Source organism: Symphodus melops (genome assembly GCF_947650265.1).
Source record: "Symphodus melops genome assembly, chromosome: 14".
NCBI lineage: Eukaryota > Metazoa > Chordata > Actinopteri > Labriformes > Labridae > Symphodus > Symphodus melops.
The window spans coordinates 22,022,953-22,043,721 of NC_136704.1; the positions used below are offsets into that span (position 1 = coordinate 22,022,953).

At 41.0% G+C, this 20,769-nt stretch overlaps 1 protein-coding gene across 3 annotated transcripts in view; it reads right to left on the minus strand.

Annotated features, from left to right (window-relative positions):
• The window catches only part of ralyl (RALY RNA binding protein like), a 94,766-nt gene that overhangs the window by 39,954 nt on the left and 34,043 nt on the right, over positions 1–20,769 (minus strand). For all 3 annotated transcript variants that reach the window (XM_079361927.1, XM_079361926.1, XM_079361925.1), the window contains one exon: positions 8,347–8,620. In XM_079361927.1, coding sequence (XP_079218053.1) covers positions 8,347–8,602 — 256 coding nt within the window. In that variant the 5' untranslated portion in view covers positions 8,603–8,620. The remainder of the gene's footprint in view (positions 1–8,346; positions 8,621–20,769) is intronic.

Sequence of the window (20,769 nt, forward strand, 5' to 3'; positions counted from 1 at the left end):
GGTATAAATAGATCGAACATGGTATAGTTCTACCTTTTTTATAACTCGTTTGTTTTGCAGAGCGGTGTACCTTTTGATTTGATTACCTCCCGACTGGATGTCATACTACCCTTTTAGAAAACCAAACTAGATGTGTGCTTGATTTGAAGCTTTTGAGGTGCTGAATGGGGGCTTTGGATGGATGCTAGCTCTTTCCAGTCTTTGTGCTAAGCTCAGCAGAGCATACCATGTGCTAGCCCTCGATGTGACTGAGTGTGGCGATGCTATTGATCCTCTCATGGAGCTATACGGCAAGAAAACAAAAGAGACTTTTCATTTGACAGAATGGCAAACTCCAGGCTATAGATGTAGCTTTGAACAAAGACTGTGTGTCTTTTTGATCCAGTAGATGTCGCCTTTGAGCACCGACATTAAATATAAACAAACTGCTGCTTGGTTGACACCTCCGAAGCCCCCGCGTCAAATTTCAATTCTTCAACCTTTTTCCCCCCTCGCGTTCGCACGAAGGAGCAATGAATTAAAACTCCCCATAATTAAGCATCATTAAACGCAAGCTTTAGCAGCAGTCACCCGTGGACTGCATTGTTGTGTTAGCAGGCTAACGCTAGCTCAGTTTGGTTAACTTATAGCTTCCTCCATGTAAACATGACATAAACACAGCTTGATAAAAGTACAGCCAGCGAGACTCGCGCCTCTCACTCATAGAGACATTCACAGAGGATTTACAGTATTTCATTTCTGCTGTATTTATGTGTACGTTTTGCATACAACACATGGGAATACAGCTTTAAATAAAACGTTACTCAATATGGCGCGTTAGCAGCTTAGTCTGCAGAGACTTGGGTTAGCAGTGTCGCCGGTTCAAGTCCCGGTGCGGACCAAAGTATGGGAGTTGGTGTGGTTGCTGGAGAGGTGCCAAGGTGCCCTCGAGCAAGGCGCCAAATCCTCAACTGCTGGGGACGCTCTTTCATGTGCAGCCCATCACTCTGACATCTCTCTGTTAATGCATGTCCCTCGGATCCTGTGAGTGCAGGCGGCTGATTCGGACCTGTGCGTGAGAAGCGTCTCTCAAAAACAGAGAATTTCCCTCCCGAGGATTACAGTACAATTAACGGCACACATCGAACATTATATCAGGCCACAACAAAATTGAAAAACTGGGCTTCAAATATCCAAAAAGATGTTGCACCATCTGTTTTTTGGCGAGCTATCAGTTAAAAAAAAAAATAAATAAAAAATCAACAAATACAACATATGCCTCCAGTAGCTGTATTTTTACACTGCCAAGATTTAAAAGAAGGCAGTGTGGCGAGCAGCTCCTCCTGCACACTCTCCCTCTACCTGTCTGCTTCATCCCATAGTTCCCTCTCTGCATCCTGTGCTCTTTGCTATGCATCATGTTGGCCCAAAATGACGATTGATTGCAGTGCCACTGCCTTTGTAATCCGCTTAGGACGGATTTTGCATCTAAATCACTTTATTATTTATGTGCCTAACTCTTGCCAATGCCATTTGGAGGCAGTATGATTGGTGATCCATCACACATTATCCTTCACTGTGGTCATTAATATTGTAATGGGATGGACCTTCACCATGAAACTTTCAGGTGGAAGGGAATGCAGATGTCTTTTGGGAGAGGTCGAGCTACTCAAAGCGGGAGTCAATAGAGTGAAGAGTTTCAGCTGCGCTCGCTACCACGCGGACCCTCCAGAGATATTGTTAGTCCGCCCTCTCTCTGCCATTAACCTCTCTCTGCTGTTCCCCTCCTCTAACTCTGCTCCCAGGTCGCACAGCAGCTAGCGTCTTCACACATGGCCTCTCAGAAAAAATATCGGTTTCTATTCTCCCATTGTCCCTTTCCATCACGACTTCAATCACCACCTGTCAATCACATGTGTGCTGCCTTCAGGCAGACACACAAGCAATGCCACACCGGGGCATTGTCAGAGAAAAAAATAAAGAGATGGAAGCTCAACTAGCCACAGAAGCATCAAGTATTGATGCTGTCATACTTTTTTGATACCACACTATTTCAACAATACATCCACGGTTAATTTGACATCTATAGGACTTTGACACTTGCAGAAAACGTCTGAAAGACTCTTAAGTCTGCTAGCCGTGCACATTCCTACCTCTTTACCTTTTTTTGGTAAAAACACATGGGTTCATCACGAATGCGGCTGTGAGCAAAAATGGAGAGCATCAGTAGTCGACATACTGAGAAACGGAACGAAACAAGTGATACGCGTGAAGAAGAGGGGGAGGGTTTGGCTGACGAAGGTCTTGAAAGGACCCATTGCAGATAAATGTCTTTTTTTTTTTGTAAGTTCAAAAGTGTGCGTGAGATTGCTTGGATTTTATTTTTAGGCAAATGAGTCATTTCAAAAGAACAAAAAGTGGAATAGGAGAAATGAAACCTCATTTTGTGGTTGTTTCACAGTAGTTTTGTTCAAAAGAACAAATTAAGACACCCACACCTCCATACAGCCCTGCAGGAATGTGACGGTGTCTTATAGAGCCACAGCAGAGCAGAGCGTTTGTATTCCCAGGTCATCAAAAACCAACATAGTCACAAACCTGTGGTGTCCAATACAGACACACAAATGACTCTTTAGAGAGACAGGGTGGAAGCAGAGGACTGTGTCTAGCAGCAATATTCAGCTCTGGATGTTCCTGTAGCATCTGTTATGTAGTGTCAATGTGTCGTATCCATGTAGATGTGGAGACTCAGCAGTAACATGAGCAGGTTTAGAGCATGCTGGGACAGCTAAGGGCAAGAAATCTGTCACTCTTTGAGTCGATGGCAGCCCGCCGCGTCCTCTGAGGAGCAAGGCCATGGAGATTCAGCAGACAGATCTCAGTGGGCGAGGACGGAAACTGCTCGGATGCATTTGAGGTTCATGGATGCCAGTAATCATCATGTCACTGTGTCACGAGGAAATCCCCCCAGTCAGCCTTTTAGCCAGAGGGAAGGAAGCACACAAGGAGACAAGTGAGTTGTAGACGTGCCTTGTTCCAAAACGGAGCAGCGACCTCAGATCGTTTGGTTGGGATTTGAACTCATTTGATTGTGATTGAAGGGAAATTTAAACTATTTAAGCCGCAAATGGATAGAGACGAGAGCTGTGTTCTGATAACAGAACCTTCAATACACTTTAAGAAGCATTTAGCAGGACTTCATTAACATTAGATAACATAACACATTACGGTATATCGTTCGTGATGGCTGAGTTTAAATGGAAAGTGCATTATCCCACCAACAGGTTCCTATAAACGCGGTCAGTCTGAAGGATCCAGAAGCAGGAACATGTGTGACATCATTTCCAGGACAAGTTATTTATTTCCTGTACACGGACTCCCAAGTCAGCACAAGTGTAAATATTTGTTGCACCTTATAGGAGTAACTGGATGTTTCAGCACCATGGAGAGAGACAGTCCAGTGTGGAATATGAAGAAAATGCATCATGTATTAAATATTGAGGATCTGTTTTAAAAAGTAATTTTTGTTAATTGACTTCTTTTCATTTCAATTCAATTCAAAGGTAAGAGCAAAGAACAGGCAACAAAAGCACATCTTTTTTTTTTTTTGTTGGGGGGGGGGTTAGTGATATGTATATAGTGATATGTATATGCTTGTATATGCTTTTTTTTTATCAAAACATTTTTTGTTTCTGAAAGTCAAGGCGAATCACATGTTTTGTGTTTTTACAAAAATAAAATTAAAGTCCAGAACATACTGAATAAACCCAATATCAGTCATCACATTTTAACACGACTGCTTAAACACTAACCTCTCTGCATTTGAGAACCGAACACGATTACATGAGAAGCAGCGTGCTTTTCAAGGTGTCAGCACCAACGAGGGAGACATAAAAGCTTTAAAATCCATTTCTAAGGCTGATGGATGTTTAATGACTTTTTGTTTTAACGCACACCTGAAAAACACATTTGCCTATTTAGTAAAGTGGTGATTCATCTTCACAGCGAAAGTATTACAAAATCCAGCTTTCTCTTTTATAATTTCTAAATACCACAGAGGCAGCTCTGGTCCTAAATCCCTCGGTAAATGTTAGCTTGGTTTTGTATACTTTATAATTGCAGAGTTTTGAATGTTTCAGCACAAACAAAGGATAGATACTGACATCTGCTCTGCAAGACTTCATATCCAACATCTGTGTTCCTGTGGAGGGCTTTTACAAGTAGAGACACTGCGCTGTGCTTACTGTCTGCCAGAATCACACAACTGCCATTTAGAAAATGATTGCTGTTCTTCGATTATAAAGTCCGATTCAGATCTGATCGGGTAATGAAGCATCCATTTTTTCAAAGAGCAGCGGGGGTTGGAAGGTGCTGCCAGCTGTGTTATTACAACATTTTCACATTCTTTCATTAGCTGTTTTTCATCCATATCCCCACCGACACACACACACACTGACAGTCTAATCTTCTGTGCTGGAGCCAGGCTATGAACTCTGACACTAGAGTATCACTGAGTGCACAGATTACTCATCACCAGTGTATCTGAGCTGCTGTGTATCTAGAGCTGTACAGCTGCAGCTATGATGTGATTATTCCACTGATCTCTTTTCCAGTAACCACTGCCAACAGAAAACCCGACTTTTTCAAATGTTGCTCTGCCTCCACAACAACATGTTGGGCTTCTTAATTTGTGGGCTGTGCATGATTTTAGTGATAGTTGAAACACACCGTCACATTTGTTTGCCAATTCCATCCCAAAAAAGAAAACAGCAGTATGAGCAAACCAAGAGGTGTCATCTCTGCAATTAAGGTGTAATCAACTCACAGGAAAAAAAAAACGAAAGAAAGGAAAAAAAAAACCCTTTAATGAAACGTTCCACAAAGTAGTAGACCGATCTTTGCGGAGGTCGCTCTATAACTCTAAATCATTATGTGTGACTGATTAATTTCTGTGCCATACTAATAGAAAAAGGATCAGCTTGGGAGGATAAGACTAAGGCTGTCTTTAATTGTCAATTAAGAATGTATCTCCCAGTCATACTGCCGCCACACGGCTTGATTGAGTGATAACAATGAGGGCAGGATTGGCTTGCTGCAGGGTCGCTTTGAATTGAACTCTGGAGTATTACAAATATTTCCAATGATGTTTGCTTTCTCGACCAAAAACTTGCTGTTTGATACGAGGAGCCAAGCCATTTGCAGAGCGAGAGAACACATAAGAGGCTCTCATTATGGATACGGTACAGTGCTCACTGATGGTTTTGGATCTGACTAGTGACCAGGTTATTAATAACTGAAGTGTTTTTCTGCCTGCTGCTGATTGCAACATCCATAAAGTCAAATATCAAGCTAATGGAAGGTTTGATGAGCAAGAACACATTAGCCAACATAAATCAGGATAAAAGAACTCATCGTTGCACGCCGTCTTCACCACCGTGGAACAATCCTGATTCACAAATTGCTTAAGCAGGATAATTTTAAATATATCAAATCAGGAAATGTGTCTTCTGTGTGAAAGCTCTGTATTTTAAGTACACAACGGTAACATTAAACACCGTTCTTTGCATGCAGACAACCGGCATGCAAAAGAAGAAACCACTTAGTTCTTCTTCGTTTTGCTGGATCGCTTTTGCGAATAAGCTGGGACAGTTGAGACAAACCATTGGTTTCATTTTTAGGATGATATGTTCAGATTTTTAAAAGACTCCCCCCCCCCCCCCCCCCCCCCTCCGGTTTCCATTTTGTGCCACACATGTATCTTGTTAGTCACACCTAATGCTCATCAACACAGGCGTTACAGTCGAGGGAATAATGTTTTTGCTGGGAAATGCCCTTGAACTGGGTTTGTTTACTTCAGTGGTGTTCATTATCTTGTATAAAACTTTCCTTCTTTCACGGCCAACGCCACGCGCCCAGAGGATACTGTATAATGGAGTGGCAGAGTGTACGAGCAGTTAGAAAGATCATCTTCAAGCCAGAGGACACAAGTTGAAGAGTGTGTGTCTCATGGAAATGTACATGAAGACTTAATATTCTCACCGAAAACAAAGGCCGACGCAGCCCTCAAGCTTCAAGAAGATCCGACCAACTTAACTTTACAATTATTATCAAATAACTGACAAGTGTAATGAAGTGATCCCAACCAATATACATCTGTCATCAAATGGAAACTGAACTGGCTACGTAACTCCCAGGCTTACTTCTATTCTTTGTTCTGGGTCTACTTTCTCTCAGGTACAGTTAGGGGTTACAGTTGTCAATTCCCATTTACTGCTGTGTAAGGCTCGGAGATTGCTTTTAGGGATGCCACAGCTGGCCAAGGCACTTTGAAGTCTTGCACAAAGACACAAGGTAGCATCTGATGAGCTTGTGTTTAAAAACCCTTAAGCATCTGATTTAATTCACAGCTAGATTATTCTACTGTAGATCGATAGCACTATCATACTGTGGTTTATTTGGAAAGAGAAACAGAAGTCCATCCAGGATCCCACTGGTTACAATGTTGGCTTGATATCAAAACTCACACAATGCACAATTCATTTGTAATAAATGACCTAGTATGAGCTTATTTTTGGGAACAGTTTGATGACATTTTGGCCACTAACACAACTTGATTTGATTTAAGAAAAAGATCATGGTTTTGGCCAATGAGAACAGCCAATAATAGTGTTGCAGCGCTCAAAATCAGTGAGACCACTTTTTGAAGTTCTTGTTTTCGTCTAAGAATCTAAAGCATTTTGACTCGGCCTCAGCCTGGGCGGTCTCTAGATTTTAAAGTGAGTCCACATCATCACTGTGATTAGAAAGAAAACGCCTCTTTTTTTTTTTTTTTAAAAAGAACAAATAATATAATCTCATTGACTGACTTTGTTTGAATCAACAAGTATTCAACTTTTGCAGGTCTTGTTTTAAAAAATGTTGTTAATCTTTTGGAACCACCATATTTTAATTCAAGTGAACGGCGCATGTTATGAATCTGTTGGGCTCACACTAGAGTTGAGCCCAGTGCAGATGTTAAAGGTTAACTCGTGTCTGCCTGAGTCACTCAGCGTCGTAGTTAAGCCAATGTTGGACCTGGAAACTTACTGCAGCTGACTACGTCAAAGCTTACATTGTAGAAATTGTCAGTATATTCGACATACACGCAATAAATCACTCCAGTTCCTAACAAACCTTCATCATGCGCTGCTCTCTTTCATCCAATCATTCCAGCAGGTTTATGTTCTGACACAGACACGGTGATATTCCCACTCTTTACTCTTTGGTACTGATGTTCCCTGGCTGAAAAAAACCAAACATGCTGCACTTCCCTGCACCTCCACCTCCACCCTTGAATTCCTTTTATGCTCTGAGTCTGTGTTCCCACAGGCGGGATTATCTACTCTCCCTTAAACCCTCTCTGGTTGAGCTCAGTGTGTGACTCTGGGAAGTGACTCACCAGAGCCTTAATTCCACATCTACAGTGCACACACGCTACATTCATGTAATAATGTATTCCTTTTCAGCACCTTATTTCCATCATGCACTGCACCTTTTGATCATCTCATGGTGATATTTATAGCAGGTGAACATACCAGAACCTCGTTATATATTTGAACTCTTTCAACTCCAGACCCCAGGATCTCTTATGGAAACATGCTGAAAGACTTCACTCAAAAGGTCTCTTCCCTATTTGCAGTGTTATCCAGTAATGATCATTTTAAAGCAGCGGGGTGGAAGACTTTGTTTTGCTCTTTCTTTGCAATTCAACCCTAGACTCTCCAAAACATTTTACAATGTAAGGCCCAAGACAATGCACTCGACTATCTAAAGGTTGCAACATAAAAAAATAAAAAAAATGATTTGACATACAGCATTTCAACAAACAACCCAGTGCAAAATGAATACATAGCAAAAACTCAGCAATTTCACAGCATAATGTACCTGTGTCCCATACCACTTAACATATTCTTCTCTGCACAAGTGGTGGTCCCAAGAACATTGACATGCTTTTCCAATTTCTGGCTGGTAAATGTTATAATCAAACTGGGCTTAGGGTACATACACTAGTGTATGAGGTTCAGTAGAGATTTTCTGCAAAACAGCATGACAACAATTACAGACGCTTCAACATTTGGGAGCCAAGGGAAGTTCTAAACTGAAAGTCTGAGATAGGCCTGAGGCATTTTGAGTTCCCAAGAGAGACAATCCATTCCTCAAGCACAGAACAGGCTTTAACAAAACACTGGATTTCAAAAGGAAACTTTCTCCAAGTGCCACATAGACTTACTCTTACTGGCTCTTCATGAGTCTCTCAGGTTTCTGCAATGCATGCAATACAGAAAGTTCTCACTGAAGATGGAAAAAGAAGCGGCAAAGCAGACTCACCAAGAGGCTGTCCAGCGATGATGCGCGTATTTTCTCCCCCCACAGCAGCTCGGGCGTTCCTCTCGTTCAAATACTGTACGAAGGCGTATCCCTTGTGCACAGAGCAACCCACTATCTTTCCGTACTTGGCGAAGATGACCTCTATGTCGGTCTTCTTGACGATGGCTGTGTTGAGGTTGCCGATAAAGACTCTTGAGTTGAGGGAGCGAGGATCATTCTTGTTGGTCACGTTGCTGGTCTGGGTTTTACCAGTCATTCTCCTCCAGTTGCCCTCCTGGTACACAGACAGAGAGGGAGGGGAGGACATACCTTTAAAAGTTTTGGCCAGGCCAAGTCCAGGTAATCCTGCCGAAAACCTGGAACCCCATATCTGTAAGACACTATGAAGTAGATTATCCTTCCGTAAAATGTTGTTTTGCCCTTACATGGTGTAAGTGGTCAGCTGCTTAATAAGCTATGATTATACTGAACTTGGCCTAATGCACTTTACTGAACTTACTACTTGACACCCTTTACATGTAAGAATGCAATGCATTACATAAAAGCCTTTAATGATGCATTTAAGTGATGTATTTTAAAGATTATTGTCCATGTTACTATGTGCTGTACAGGATGGATGATGATGTCTTTTGTCTCTTTTATGTTATCATTCTCTTGGTGCAAGACACATTTCCATAGTGCCAGTCAATGTTTCATTTATTCACCCATTTATTCTTAAGAGCCATACAATTCAATTAATGAATTCTTATTATCAATAGAAGCGCTGACATTTTAAATACTTAAGGGAATAATCCAATACAACTTATATTTAATTTTAGTATTCTGATGTTTATATTGCATACTCAAAGCCTCTCATTTGGGGTCAATAATCTTTTCATGTTTTCATGTTTTTTGACAAATCCAGCTGTCGGTTGCTGTGATCTGCGAGTGCTATCATGCTGGAATCCAAAAGGAAAGTCAATAGTTGCTTTTGGCATCTCTAAACCGAAATACGAGGTAAATCAGTAAACAGTTGGGGCATAGTTTGGATATGAATTGTCCTTGGTCAGGTCTAGAAAAATATCATTAATCCAAGAAGAATATATGATCTAAAATATGAAGAAGCCACATGTTGGCCGGACGATTGTTGGAAAAATGGATTCCAGGAGGCCTCCAAGCCTGATTAGCTTAGTAGCTAGTTTAAGCTGGACAAAGAAACACTATGTATTTGCTCTTCAAAGTGTTGACTTTGACAAACATCTGTTGAACAAAACTAACTAAATAACTTTCAATAGGTGTTGATCTGCATACATTAATACTTGGTCTTTAAATCTTTTGCTTACCGGAAGCAAGTCAGCTAGAGTTAGTAAGCCATGGCACCTGTTAGCTTGAGCACTAGTGCAATAACAATAAGAACAATGATTTTATCAAGGCAATCATCTGCTGCTGAAAATGAAAACATACTGTACATATTATCTTTAAATATGTTTTTTATTATCTTTTCAAGAAACTTACATGAAAAATAACAAGCCAACCAGTTGACCTAGATGCATTGTTAGCTTGTGTGACCTTGCATTGTTGCGGGGTCAAACGATTTTTTTCATTGCAATTGCACCACTCTGAAGAGCAAAGACTGGCAGTCTTAGTCTGTTGTTCCTGTGGACAACAGGAGCTTGAGTAGTCAGCAGTTCACAAGTCTGCTCAGATAAGTGGCCATTTAGGAGCTGAAAAAAATGGCATCTCTGCTGCTATAAAAGTGTGACATTTTGAAATAAATCTTAAGGAAAAATTACTCTGATAAAAGAATAACTGATTCAACAGACTTAAATGTGTTTTTATAAAATAGGATTTGCATGAACAAAAGAATTCAGACATATGAAAACATAACAACATATCAATGAATAACCTGTAAAATGGCTGTATTTAACCCCTGTATATCATAGACGTTCTTGTTTTTTTTTTTATTGCTCCTAAACTAAATATCAAGGCTCCATAAACCACATTGTTAAACTTGACTCAATTAATTCAAATTGACAGAGTTTGATGATGAAGGCTTTTCTTAATGAAGGTATACCTTATCTCATTTTCGTACAAGGTCACTGGCCTGTCAACTGCTTACCTAAGCCACTTTTCTAGCAGACCTAAACGCTACCAGAGCATGGCTGAGTAAGAGAATTAGAGAGAGCAACAATATGTGAATGTCGCAGCAGTTCCCTTTGCTTTGTGAGAAAGCAAACAAAGTGGCTGTCAGTGGGGAAGCTTTGCTATCTCAATATGCATATTGTTGCATCCCTAATGCTTTGTGTACCATTTCACTGATCACAGAATGCGGAGGCTGTAATTCATGTTACAGTTTTATTCCGTTTTTTTTGGGGGGGAGCCGTCAAGTTGTCGGCGTGTATTGGCTTTTGTAGGCCTCCTCTTCCATTCTATGCCTGTGACCTTTTCATAACCTGATGTTATGTTTAATGAAAGATGACTGGCTGCACGCTCGCGCAAGTTACATCTCCCAAGAAAAGGATGCACTGTTGAACAATTCAAGATGCATTTAATTACGGTTAATACAAAGTAGATGGGTTATACATTAATGCGTATGTTTAGAGATCCCACATATTTCTCTTTGCTTTCGAATAGATTTTGTTTTTTTGTGCTTGTAAAATATTACATTTTTAAACATTAAAAAAATCTGGTTTTGCTAAACGTAGAGCATGGAAGTGTATTTAATACTTTGAAATATTGGGAAGAAAACACAGAATAAACAATATTTGCCTCCTTTTGGTGGCAGTCCCTGACACATGGTGATAACAATTATTCGGCTTTGAGACGAAGAACCTGAAGAATGGATGCAATCCTTATTAAATAGGATTAGTAACCAAGGTAACACCAATGTTGTTGGAATACAACGTGGATACACGCACACATTTTTCCCGACCAGACTCCCCACCCCTATTTTAACTATTAAATTCCATTCAAAGAGGAGTTCAAATCTCTTTAAGCCCAGCCTCCTTGATGTGATTGTGTCTTTATAGTTTGACACTGACATCTAATTTAGAAAAGTGTCATATAAAGCTGAAATAGCCCCCCAACATCGGACCGTGCCTTTCTGTGTGGAGTTGCCTGTTTCCTCCTGGTGCTCCGGCTTCCCGGAAGGGGGGGGGGTCCAGTGGTAATATGTTTCAGATCAGCAATGGCCGATACTTAAGTATAGGTAAGGGAATCAACATCAGGGTAAACAAGATGTAACTATTATAAGTGCTGCACCGTAGTTTTGTTTAGCCAAAAAACAATTATCATGTGTTCTGCCAAAAATACAACAAGATGGTTTATAATCGACAAACTCAGAGGTGGTGTGATTCAGTCACGAGGTTGTTGCCCCGCACACACAGTAGATGAAGAGGAAACCGTCCAGTCATCCAGGAAATACGAGAGCAGCCATGTGATTTACAGAGCCGAGAATCTCTGTCAGGCATCTATTACACCTGAGACTGAGATCATGCTACACATTCAGCTGCTCGTTCATGGATAAACAACATATTATTTCACTTGGCAGCACATGTTTTCAGCATTACCTACACTATGGGGCTATTTTCGCTTTCCTATGACTGTTCCACACCCAGCATGGTTACCTGGCGATTCACGACTCCTTTGGGCTCGCTGTTTACAGTGCTGCAATGCTGCGTTTTGTTTCTGCTGTGTGGGTGTTGATGGGAATAAACCGCTGCTCGCCAATCTCTCAAGTGGCCTTGACATTTATCAGCAGCAGACAGAGAAAATTAATGTGACGAGAGCACACACACACATGTGCTAACTAAAAATTAACTCCAAGACGACCACCCAACGGTGGTTTAAACCCACTATCTGACACCCCTCCCATTGACAGGTCACGGGGAACGTGACAAATCAGAGGAGAGGCGTTAGATCGCCTCTCTGGTCAGATAAATCAGAAGCGGGTAATGGTCACGGATCCCTTTTACCGCTCCTAACTGTTATAATTCATGTTGTCTTCTCTGTTGTTTTCTTTAAGCCGAACACTAATTTATTCCATCAGTGGTTTTCCTGCTGACCTTGCTGTTCAGTTTATTTACAGCCTCCATTAAGCTGCTCATCCTATGGGCAGATAGTGTCATGAGGAGAAACATGGGAAAACAACAAAGGAAGTGATAGGCGCCGGGAGTGTAATTGGCAAAATAATTGTTCCGAGGACCTGACATTTGTTATCAAAAACGCACAAAGAAGTGCTTCATCCCAGAAATGCAATCCGCAAACTGCTTTTAGAGGGAGAATGATGACCTGGTGTTCAGTGCCTGCTCTTTAAAAATGATTACAGCTTGTACAGGGCTGCCTTTTTTGTCGGTAAAGAGCAGAAGACAGATAAGTCTTCATTTTCGCTTTCATGCCGGGGTGGTTGTGTCAGAAGAGGTGTCAAGTTTTTCAAAAGGTGGATGTCTCCTTTTGGAGTGAAACACCGCTCCTCTGGCATCACTAAAAATCCTGGCGTGCTTTGCCTCTGATATAAAATGAAAAAGCATCCAAATCCCATGCCTCTAATAAAGGAGTAAGGTTAAGGTCGGTGGTAAAAAGCGCAGAGGTCGTCGGGTTGACAGGCCTGCTGTGTAGGGAAAGCGCCTGATTGAAAAGAAAAGGAGTCGCTGGATTACCGAGCCGTACCTCGGTCTGAGAGTCATTGTGCCTCTGCAGACAGGCTTTTAAAAGGTTGTTGTTTGGGTCCAGCCACCTGTCTGATTTATAGACATTTTTTCATGCGTGGGGCAGGGGGGGGGGGGCTCATTGAATTGATTCCTTTTGTAATTTCCGACCACTCCAGCACTGTACATTTCTCTTCACCACGCCTCAGCCACTCTGCTCTGATTGTTGCCGAGGCAGCTTGACGGGCTGGAGAAGCTGCTCACTGAGACAGAACACAGAAAAGGTAGCTGGATACACCTCTTCCAATGCTGTTGCTGCCTTGTAGTGCAGAGCTAGAATAATTGCTTCATGGATCCCCTCCATTTATATCTTGTCTCAAAATGTGTCTCTCTGCCTGGAAAGCAACGGCAACAAGCAGAAAATAAATTCCCTCTATTTGTAAATCAATGCCGCTATTTGTATTGTGAGCTGCAGAGTATTCGCAGCCGGCCATAAATTTATGCACTTGGGAGGGTTGGTCAGAGGGCCAAACCCCTTCCAGCGGAAATAAACAAACTTTGGTCATGTTGTCAGATTTGATGCTTAAAGAACAGTTACAGAATTTTAATTTGATATTCTTATTCTTTAACACAGAGTCCCAGTATCCAATGTTAGACCAGGATTTAACTCATAAAGTAGTTCCACTAACTGAAAGGGAACACTTTAGAGCGTGTGCACCGAGGATGCTTGGAAGAGAAGTGAGCATTAATAAACAACAGTGACCGCTTTGAAAACACAGATGAGGGTACGCAGCCTGCATCCACGATGCATTCAAATCTACACAAGTGCAGTAAATTCACAATCCAATCATCCCAGGGACGCGCAGCAACTTCCCCCATAGTTTCCCCACACAGACTAAATCTGGGCTGCCTTGCTGCACCCTGACCAGATCGCCGTCTAAGATTGCAGATCGAGGTTATACCCTTTTGGGATTTCTCTTTAGGTTTCCTTTTATTTTCATTTAAACTTTTTGTTCTTAATTTGAGTTTGAGTGAAAATGGTGGGTACGCTTTAGTTGTTTTAGTGTTTCTGGTCTTGGTTGTGCAATATGTTTAGAGAAACGGATCAGGCATCTTCACAGAAAACTAAGGAGCTTTTGTAAATACTTTGATTGAATTGTGTTTAGTTTTCGTGAACACGCAGTGAAGTTCCAGGCTCTGCAGGTAAACAGAGAGAGAGAGAGAGAGCTGTTCTCCTACGATGCTCTCATTGTTGTGTGACGAATATGACCCTTTCACCGAGCCTCCCTTGACGAGGCTTACTTGTTGTGATAGCTGAGTCGCAAATGAAAACTGGAGTTGTGTAGCGCTTGCAACTTTCTGAAATGTACTGTGGATGAAGGTTACAGAGAGAACACATACAGGCAGGTAGCAACAGAAAGCTACCGTGCAAGGTCACAACTTCAGTTATTGTCATGTTAAGATTTATCTGTAATCAGGAAGTGTCAAGTGTTTCCGGTTGCTTTGCTCAAAGTGATTTAAGTAGAACAGCAGTGCGCTCTCTCTCCCTCTCTCTCTCCCTGTCTCTCACTCATCCATAAGAACTATTGAAGTGTGTAAATGTACATTCACAAAAGAGGACACAAGTCTTTATCACTGGTGCAGAAAAAACACAAACACAGTCAAATTACACTGAAGACATGTTGACGCTCTTCACATTTCCCAGAGAGGAGAGTGGACAACAGGCCGAATTGAGATTGTTCTGTTGGTTTGTTTCTCGGTGTTAGCTAAGCATGTAAGGAGCCACATCGTTGGTGTCTCGTAAATCTTTCATTGATTAGAACTCTTTATTTACATGACCTTTAATCAGTTTGTTAACAGGTTTGGAAACAAATTGCAAAATGTGAAAATAACTGTGAGTGCTTGATGCATACTTATAAGGAGATGAAGGACGATGATGTCTTTTTGATTTTACTGCCAATGTCCTGCTTAATGTGTTCTTGGCATAAAGTCACAATTCATTCTTTGGCACATCGGCAGTTGTATTCAAACAGTCAAATAATACAGCCAGATTAAAAACAATACGTCTAAAGCGTAATATTAGCTTAGTATTTTTTTATGAATCTGATATAATGACAGTCTCATAGAGGTTGCAAGAGATGCACACTTTGTGGAGCTCTCAGTGCTGTAAACTATTCTTTGTCATTACACCCTCAGTGTTTATTATATACCATACAAAGCTCTTTTTTTTTACTTGGGTTGTTTTCTTTACAGTCATGGAAAAATACATGATCTTATACTTCCCCTGTAGCTTTTTTTAAGCTTGGTTAACAGGACCTTTTCCTCTTCTCTGCAGCAAAACCTCAAATAGTGTCTGTATGCTCTGCAGCTCCACCTCTTCTCGCTCATCCTTTTGAACTCGGTTCTCAGAAAATTCATTAACCATTAGAAAGCCCAGAGCAGTGATACAATTAGCTAAGATGCAAATGGAGCCGTTTCTCCGTTGGCCCTCTTTCACCTGCAGTGGGGAGGTAGGGAAACTGAGGTGGAAGAAACTCCTGTGTATCCTAGCATGGCAGACATGGGAGGGATTGATATACACGCGGATGTTTGTCACATACCGGGGGGGAGTCTGCTGCTTGTGACAGACAGGGGAACACTTCAACTGCAAAGAAATGATTTCATTTCTTTCCGGGGTGGCGTACGCCTGCACAGAGTTGAAACTAATCTGGTCAAACACAACGAGTTGTCGGGCACAGAATAGATCAATCTCTGTCTGCTCTTAATCCAATTTGATTGGTAAGGATAGCACCAGGGTGTTTTATGACATAAAACCTACTCTGCATGATTGTTTTGAAAGCTTCCCCTCCACTATAGAACATAGCTCCAGAGGAAATTTGCTCTCTCTCTCTCTCTCTCTCTCTCTCTCTCTCTCCGCAGTGCACTGAGATATTCCCCCTCTTCTCAAAGGCAGACAAATAGCATCTGTTTCCGAGTTAACAGGCTCAATTAGGGAGTTTACGAGCACATCAGGCATATGTCTTATTTTTAAGATTAAACCAGCATTTAGGCGGTGGTAGAAAATTGTGGTGATTCTTCATTTTGACCAAAAGCAACCAAATAATGAATGAAAAGTACTCCAGGTCAGGTGGCATTGAGTGTGTAACTACTTCATAAACTGTTTCGATCATGTTTTATGCACTCCTCAGATGTTTTGAATGCAAATGATTTTCTTCGAGAGTGGAACTGAAGCATAGCAAAAGGGAAATGCAGAAGTAAGTGTGCAGAGTGTTCTTAAGTGCACTCTCCCAGGAATGAACTACACATAAACTTTTCACCTCTGCACTAACAATATCCAATAATAACTGCATTTACTTTCTCACATTTAATTGCATTCCCTTTAGCTCTCTAATTTCAAAGAGAAATCATTGCTGAGTTTAGTTTATTTGTGTCTGAAAGGCTGCAGCGCTGAATACTCGGAATATACTGATATTATTTGATGTTCTTCTGCTTTATTTACTCTTCACAGAAGGTTGTTCAGGGCAGCTGTGATGAGCAGTATCATAGCAAGCTATTTTGAAGCTATAAGTGCAATAGCTGTAACTAGTCTAAGACTAACCTTAAGACTTTGGTCAAATTGGCTGCGCTCCACCTGCAGCAACATATATTTGGCAACAAAATTGACTTATTATTATCCTTCCATGACTTGAACTTTGCCTCTCTGCTGTTTGGTGCCAGGCAGGTAGTGTACAGTCAGTCTTAAAAGCCTTATCACTACAAACAGCTGCCGGCTGCCAAACACAAAACAGTGAAGTTGCAGCTTCCAATGCCAAGACAATAAACAGGAACACATTGTAAAGTAGAGCTGAGGGGAGCTGCAAAGTGAGGTGATGATTTTCTGTGGGTTTGTACAGGGAGACCTATTTCAAAAAGAGCAGTTGAAGGATCCTTAAATTAAAAAATGTTTTTGGAGAAGATTGGATGGACTGCAAATTCAACAGGCCACATTATCTTTCTGTTGTTAAAACTTTTCTTTGGGCTTAAGTTAAAAAACAACACACACATGTTATTCATATGAGGAACTTTCACTTTGTGTTTCAGATTATTTGCTCATTTTTATCCTGTACATTTCTAAATACTGTTTTTTGACCCCTTTAAAGGCAACATATTCTCCATCTTTTCAACGAGTTCAAATAAGTCTGTGAGCAGCCCTAAACTTGTCTGTGAGGTTTTTTTGCTAAAAAATCCACTCTGCTCCTGTATTTGATCATGCCTATAAACCCCTCCTATTTCAGCCCTGCTCAGAACAGGCTGTTTATGTGTCTGTAGCTTTAAATATGTAAATAAGCTGTGTCTGACCACGCCCTCTCTCTGAAAGGATGTCTCAGGCTTTCTTGCACTATGTCCAATTGATTACGGAGAAAAGGCAGACTGAGAGAGCAAAACAAACACATGTGGGAGTGTCTTGGGGGGAGAGGTTACTGCCCTTTGTGATGTCACAAAGGGAAAATCTCCAAACCGCCTGTTTGAGCACACATTTTCTGAAAAGTGGAGCAGGCAAAAGAAGGAGACGATAGACTATTCTTCTAATGGAGGGGTTTGTGGACATTCTAAGGAACACAACATGGTACTGACATGGTAAGGTTTATTTTTGCACAATATGTGATATTTAACTGTTTTTTTTCCAGTCACCAGAAATCTTTGCTGTGGAAAATAAAGACTGTTTCAGCAAAATGAAATACAGCACCTACTCGCAGGGGTTTTGGCATTAGATATAAATGTATAGAAAACATCGAACTTTTCACTGATGGTCTTGTCTTTTTCTGTAGGCGATTGAGAGGCATCAATATTATTGATAGTCTTTGTCATTACTGCCTACAAACTCATTAGAGGGCTTTTAATGAAAGTGAACTTAATGACAGTTGTTTTCAAAAAGGCAGGATGGCACTTTTGCATCAGAGTATTGTTATTAGTAACCGATACCTCACTGTTTATTTAAGATCACCAGACTTAATTTAATATCCACACAGATATACCAAAAGATGCTGAGTTATTGCTGAGGTATGCATTGACTTGTTGGGTGTATAATGTGTTTGGCCACTGACCGTTCTGCTCTCCTAATTAAATCTGAATGTGTCATCATTAGCACTCCAAGTTCCAACAGCAAGCTGGGACATTTTTTTTAATAGAGGCAAATTAGCATTTGTTTACATGTTCTCTGCAGGAAAGGTTTTTAAAAAGTCCCAACTCTTCATTAGGAGCATTAATCTGTACTTTAAAAAGTGAAAACACAAACTGCAGCCAAGACTCCTGCAGCTGAACAGTCCTGTCTTTCTGCAGAGAGGATGTTTCATTTAATCTTGTTCTCAGCTCCCCACAATTAACAGTTTGCAAAAGGATATTTCTTATTTATGGGCGCCCCTGTGAGCTGCGCTCTGCTCAATAGGCTGTATTGTAAAAGGATGACAAGCAATTTTTGGGCTTCAAAGGCTTGGCAACAACTCAGTGGAATTTAAATGACCTTAAAATTCACCAGCTTTCATTAATGGAATTACTCTGCAGAAAAGCTGGAATATTATCTGTATAATGTCATCAAAATAAGCTCATTTTTGAAATTATGTGCACTTTGCTTGTTCGGCGGGCCATGCATATTAATGTTGTGTTTTTTGTCCAATTCCAAGTGGTTGTGGGGAAGTGTTATTTGGCATTGCCTCCACTCCGGTGATGATGCACGGAGGGGCTGGTCGGCCATCTGTAGCATTCCCATCACCCCTGAATCAGCAGAGTCAAAGTCTGGCAGAAGCTGACCTTGACAGCAACCATAGACTGTCGACCTCATTTTAGCCTATAACAGGTAATGAGAGTCTTTGTTGAAAGGAGGTGCCTCCCTGTGTTCTGATGGCAAATTGCGTGTTAATGTGCTGTCGATTAACATTTCTTGTAGCCTATAAAATTCCCTAAACATGGATATGTAGCATCTATCAGTACTTAAGGATAATTTCATCATGCACACACTAAGGGAATTGTTTTAAAAGCACGAGTCGTTTTCAGAACAACATTAAAAGTATTGATAAGTATCTATGTTATACCAAGATAGCTACGAAACATAGAACAGACAAATCGATATAAAATTAGAAATTAAACATCCCCAATAGCTGGAACGGAATGATCCCTGTGCTCGAATATTAGACTAGATAAACAAAACATCAAATCATCTGTTGACAATTGCAGTTCCTGCACTGTTTTTTTTTTAACCAATTAGCAAATAGAGGAAGAATACCAAGAGGAAATGCAATGATGAATATGGCTTCCTGTGCCAATTGTAAACAGGCTGTTTAAAAGCATGTTGTTAACCTTTTCATGAAATAATCCAGCACATACTGTAGTTTTTAGTGCAATCTGGCAGATTACAGTGAGGGTTATCTGTTTCCCATTTACATACCTGTAACTTGTTCATTGTCATATTGATTTTTTTATATAGGAGCCAAGATTAGCAGTAACCTCACTGGGGCTACATCCATTACAGACATAGCCTGGATTGCATCCTTCTTGTTACTGGAAAACCCAGTTTACTTATTTCTGCTTGTAGGGGTGCATTGGATGCACGAAGAGGCATGTTTTTTTCTGCTTCGGGTCTACTGTGAAGTGCAGCTGGCACGTTCACACCGCAAGCAACACAATCAATCAAGTCACAGGAAATCCATTAATTTCATATTGAGGCGAGCCGCCAGGGAAACTCAGCCTACACATGCAGAGTTGGCCAAGAAAATTTGGCCATGTCACTCCTTTGTGTGGCCATCAGGCTTCAATGAGCAGGGTTTTTTTTTTCTCTCTCTCTCTACATTGCCGTTTCCAATGTCACTTTCATTTTTATTCATAATCCTTTTGCCTGCCAAGTGCAAGATGGATGAGAAGTTTATTCTCGTTGTTCATCGTCCCCACAAGACAGGACTACACATCTCAGAACTATTGTTATTTAGGGTTAAAGGGTAAATCATCTTCTACAATAGGAGTTTGTCAGACCATATGTGATGAATAACACAAAGAGAAGTATCTATGTTACTCTCTTTTCTTTGGACTTTCACAGAGGGAGATGATAATCACAGAAAACTGCACTGACAGTTGTAAGCAAAGGCGCCTGTACGATACGAATACTGAAGACGTTGGTTTGAAACACCCCTCAGATGGACTTTGATGATACAAATCTCCATCATGTTGTGTTTATGCTTCTGACTGCTCCCTCCTCTTATTGCTAGGCTAAATGTTCAAAGGGAGCAGAAACTTTTTGTAACGCATTGACGAGGAGAGAGAGCGAGAGAGAGAGAGAGAGAAAAATCTTGTCGCAAACTTCAAAGAATCCCAAACACTTCAAAAAGCTTCTTCATGCTTCGGTGACTAATCTTCAAAGTCATGCCAAGGATTGGACTGATAGTGCCGCTGTGTATAGCAGGTACAAACATCCTTGTCAGTGCCACTGAGCTGTGAGGTGTAGAGAAAGGGAGAGGAGATAAAACGGAAAGCTAATTGAGACAAAGTCTGTCTCTCGCCCGTGTGAAATAGAAAGCCCCTGGCTCAAGACATTTGGTAATTACAACTGCCAACAGTCAAATGAACACGTCATTAGAGGTTGAGACCAGACATTAAGGTAAACTAGAGACTTATTGGTGATCCTGGAGGGTTTACTCCACTCATTACATTAGATCTATCCTCACCGCCTTTTGTTTCACAGTAATCTCCATGAATTATCTGGAGAAAGATGGCCTTGATGCTACACCCGGAGAGAAATACTTCTTACAGACATAAAATACTAATGTCTTTT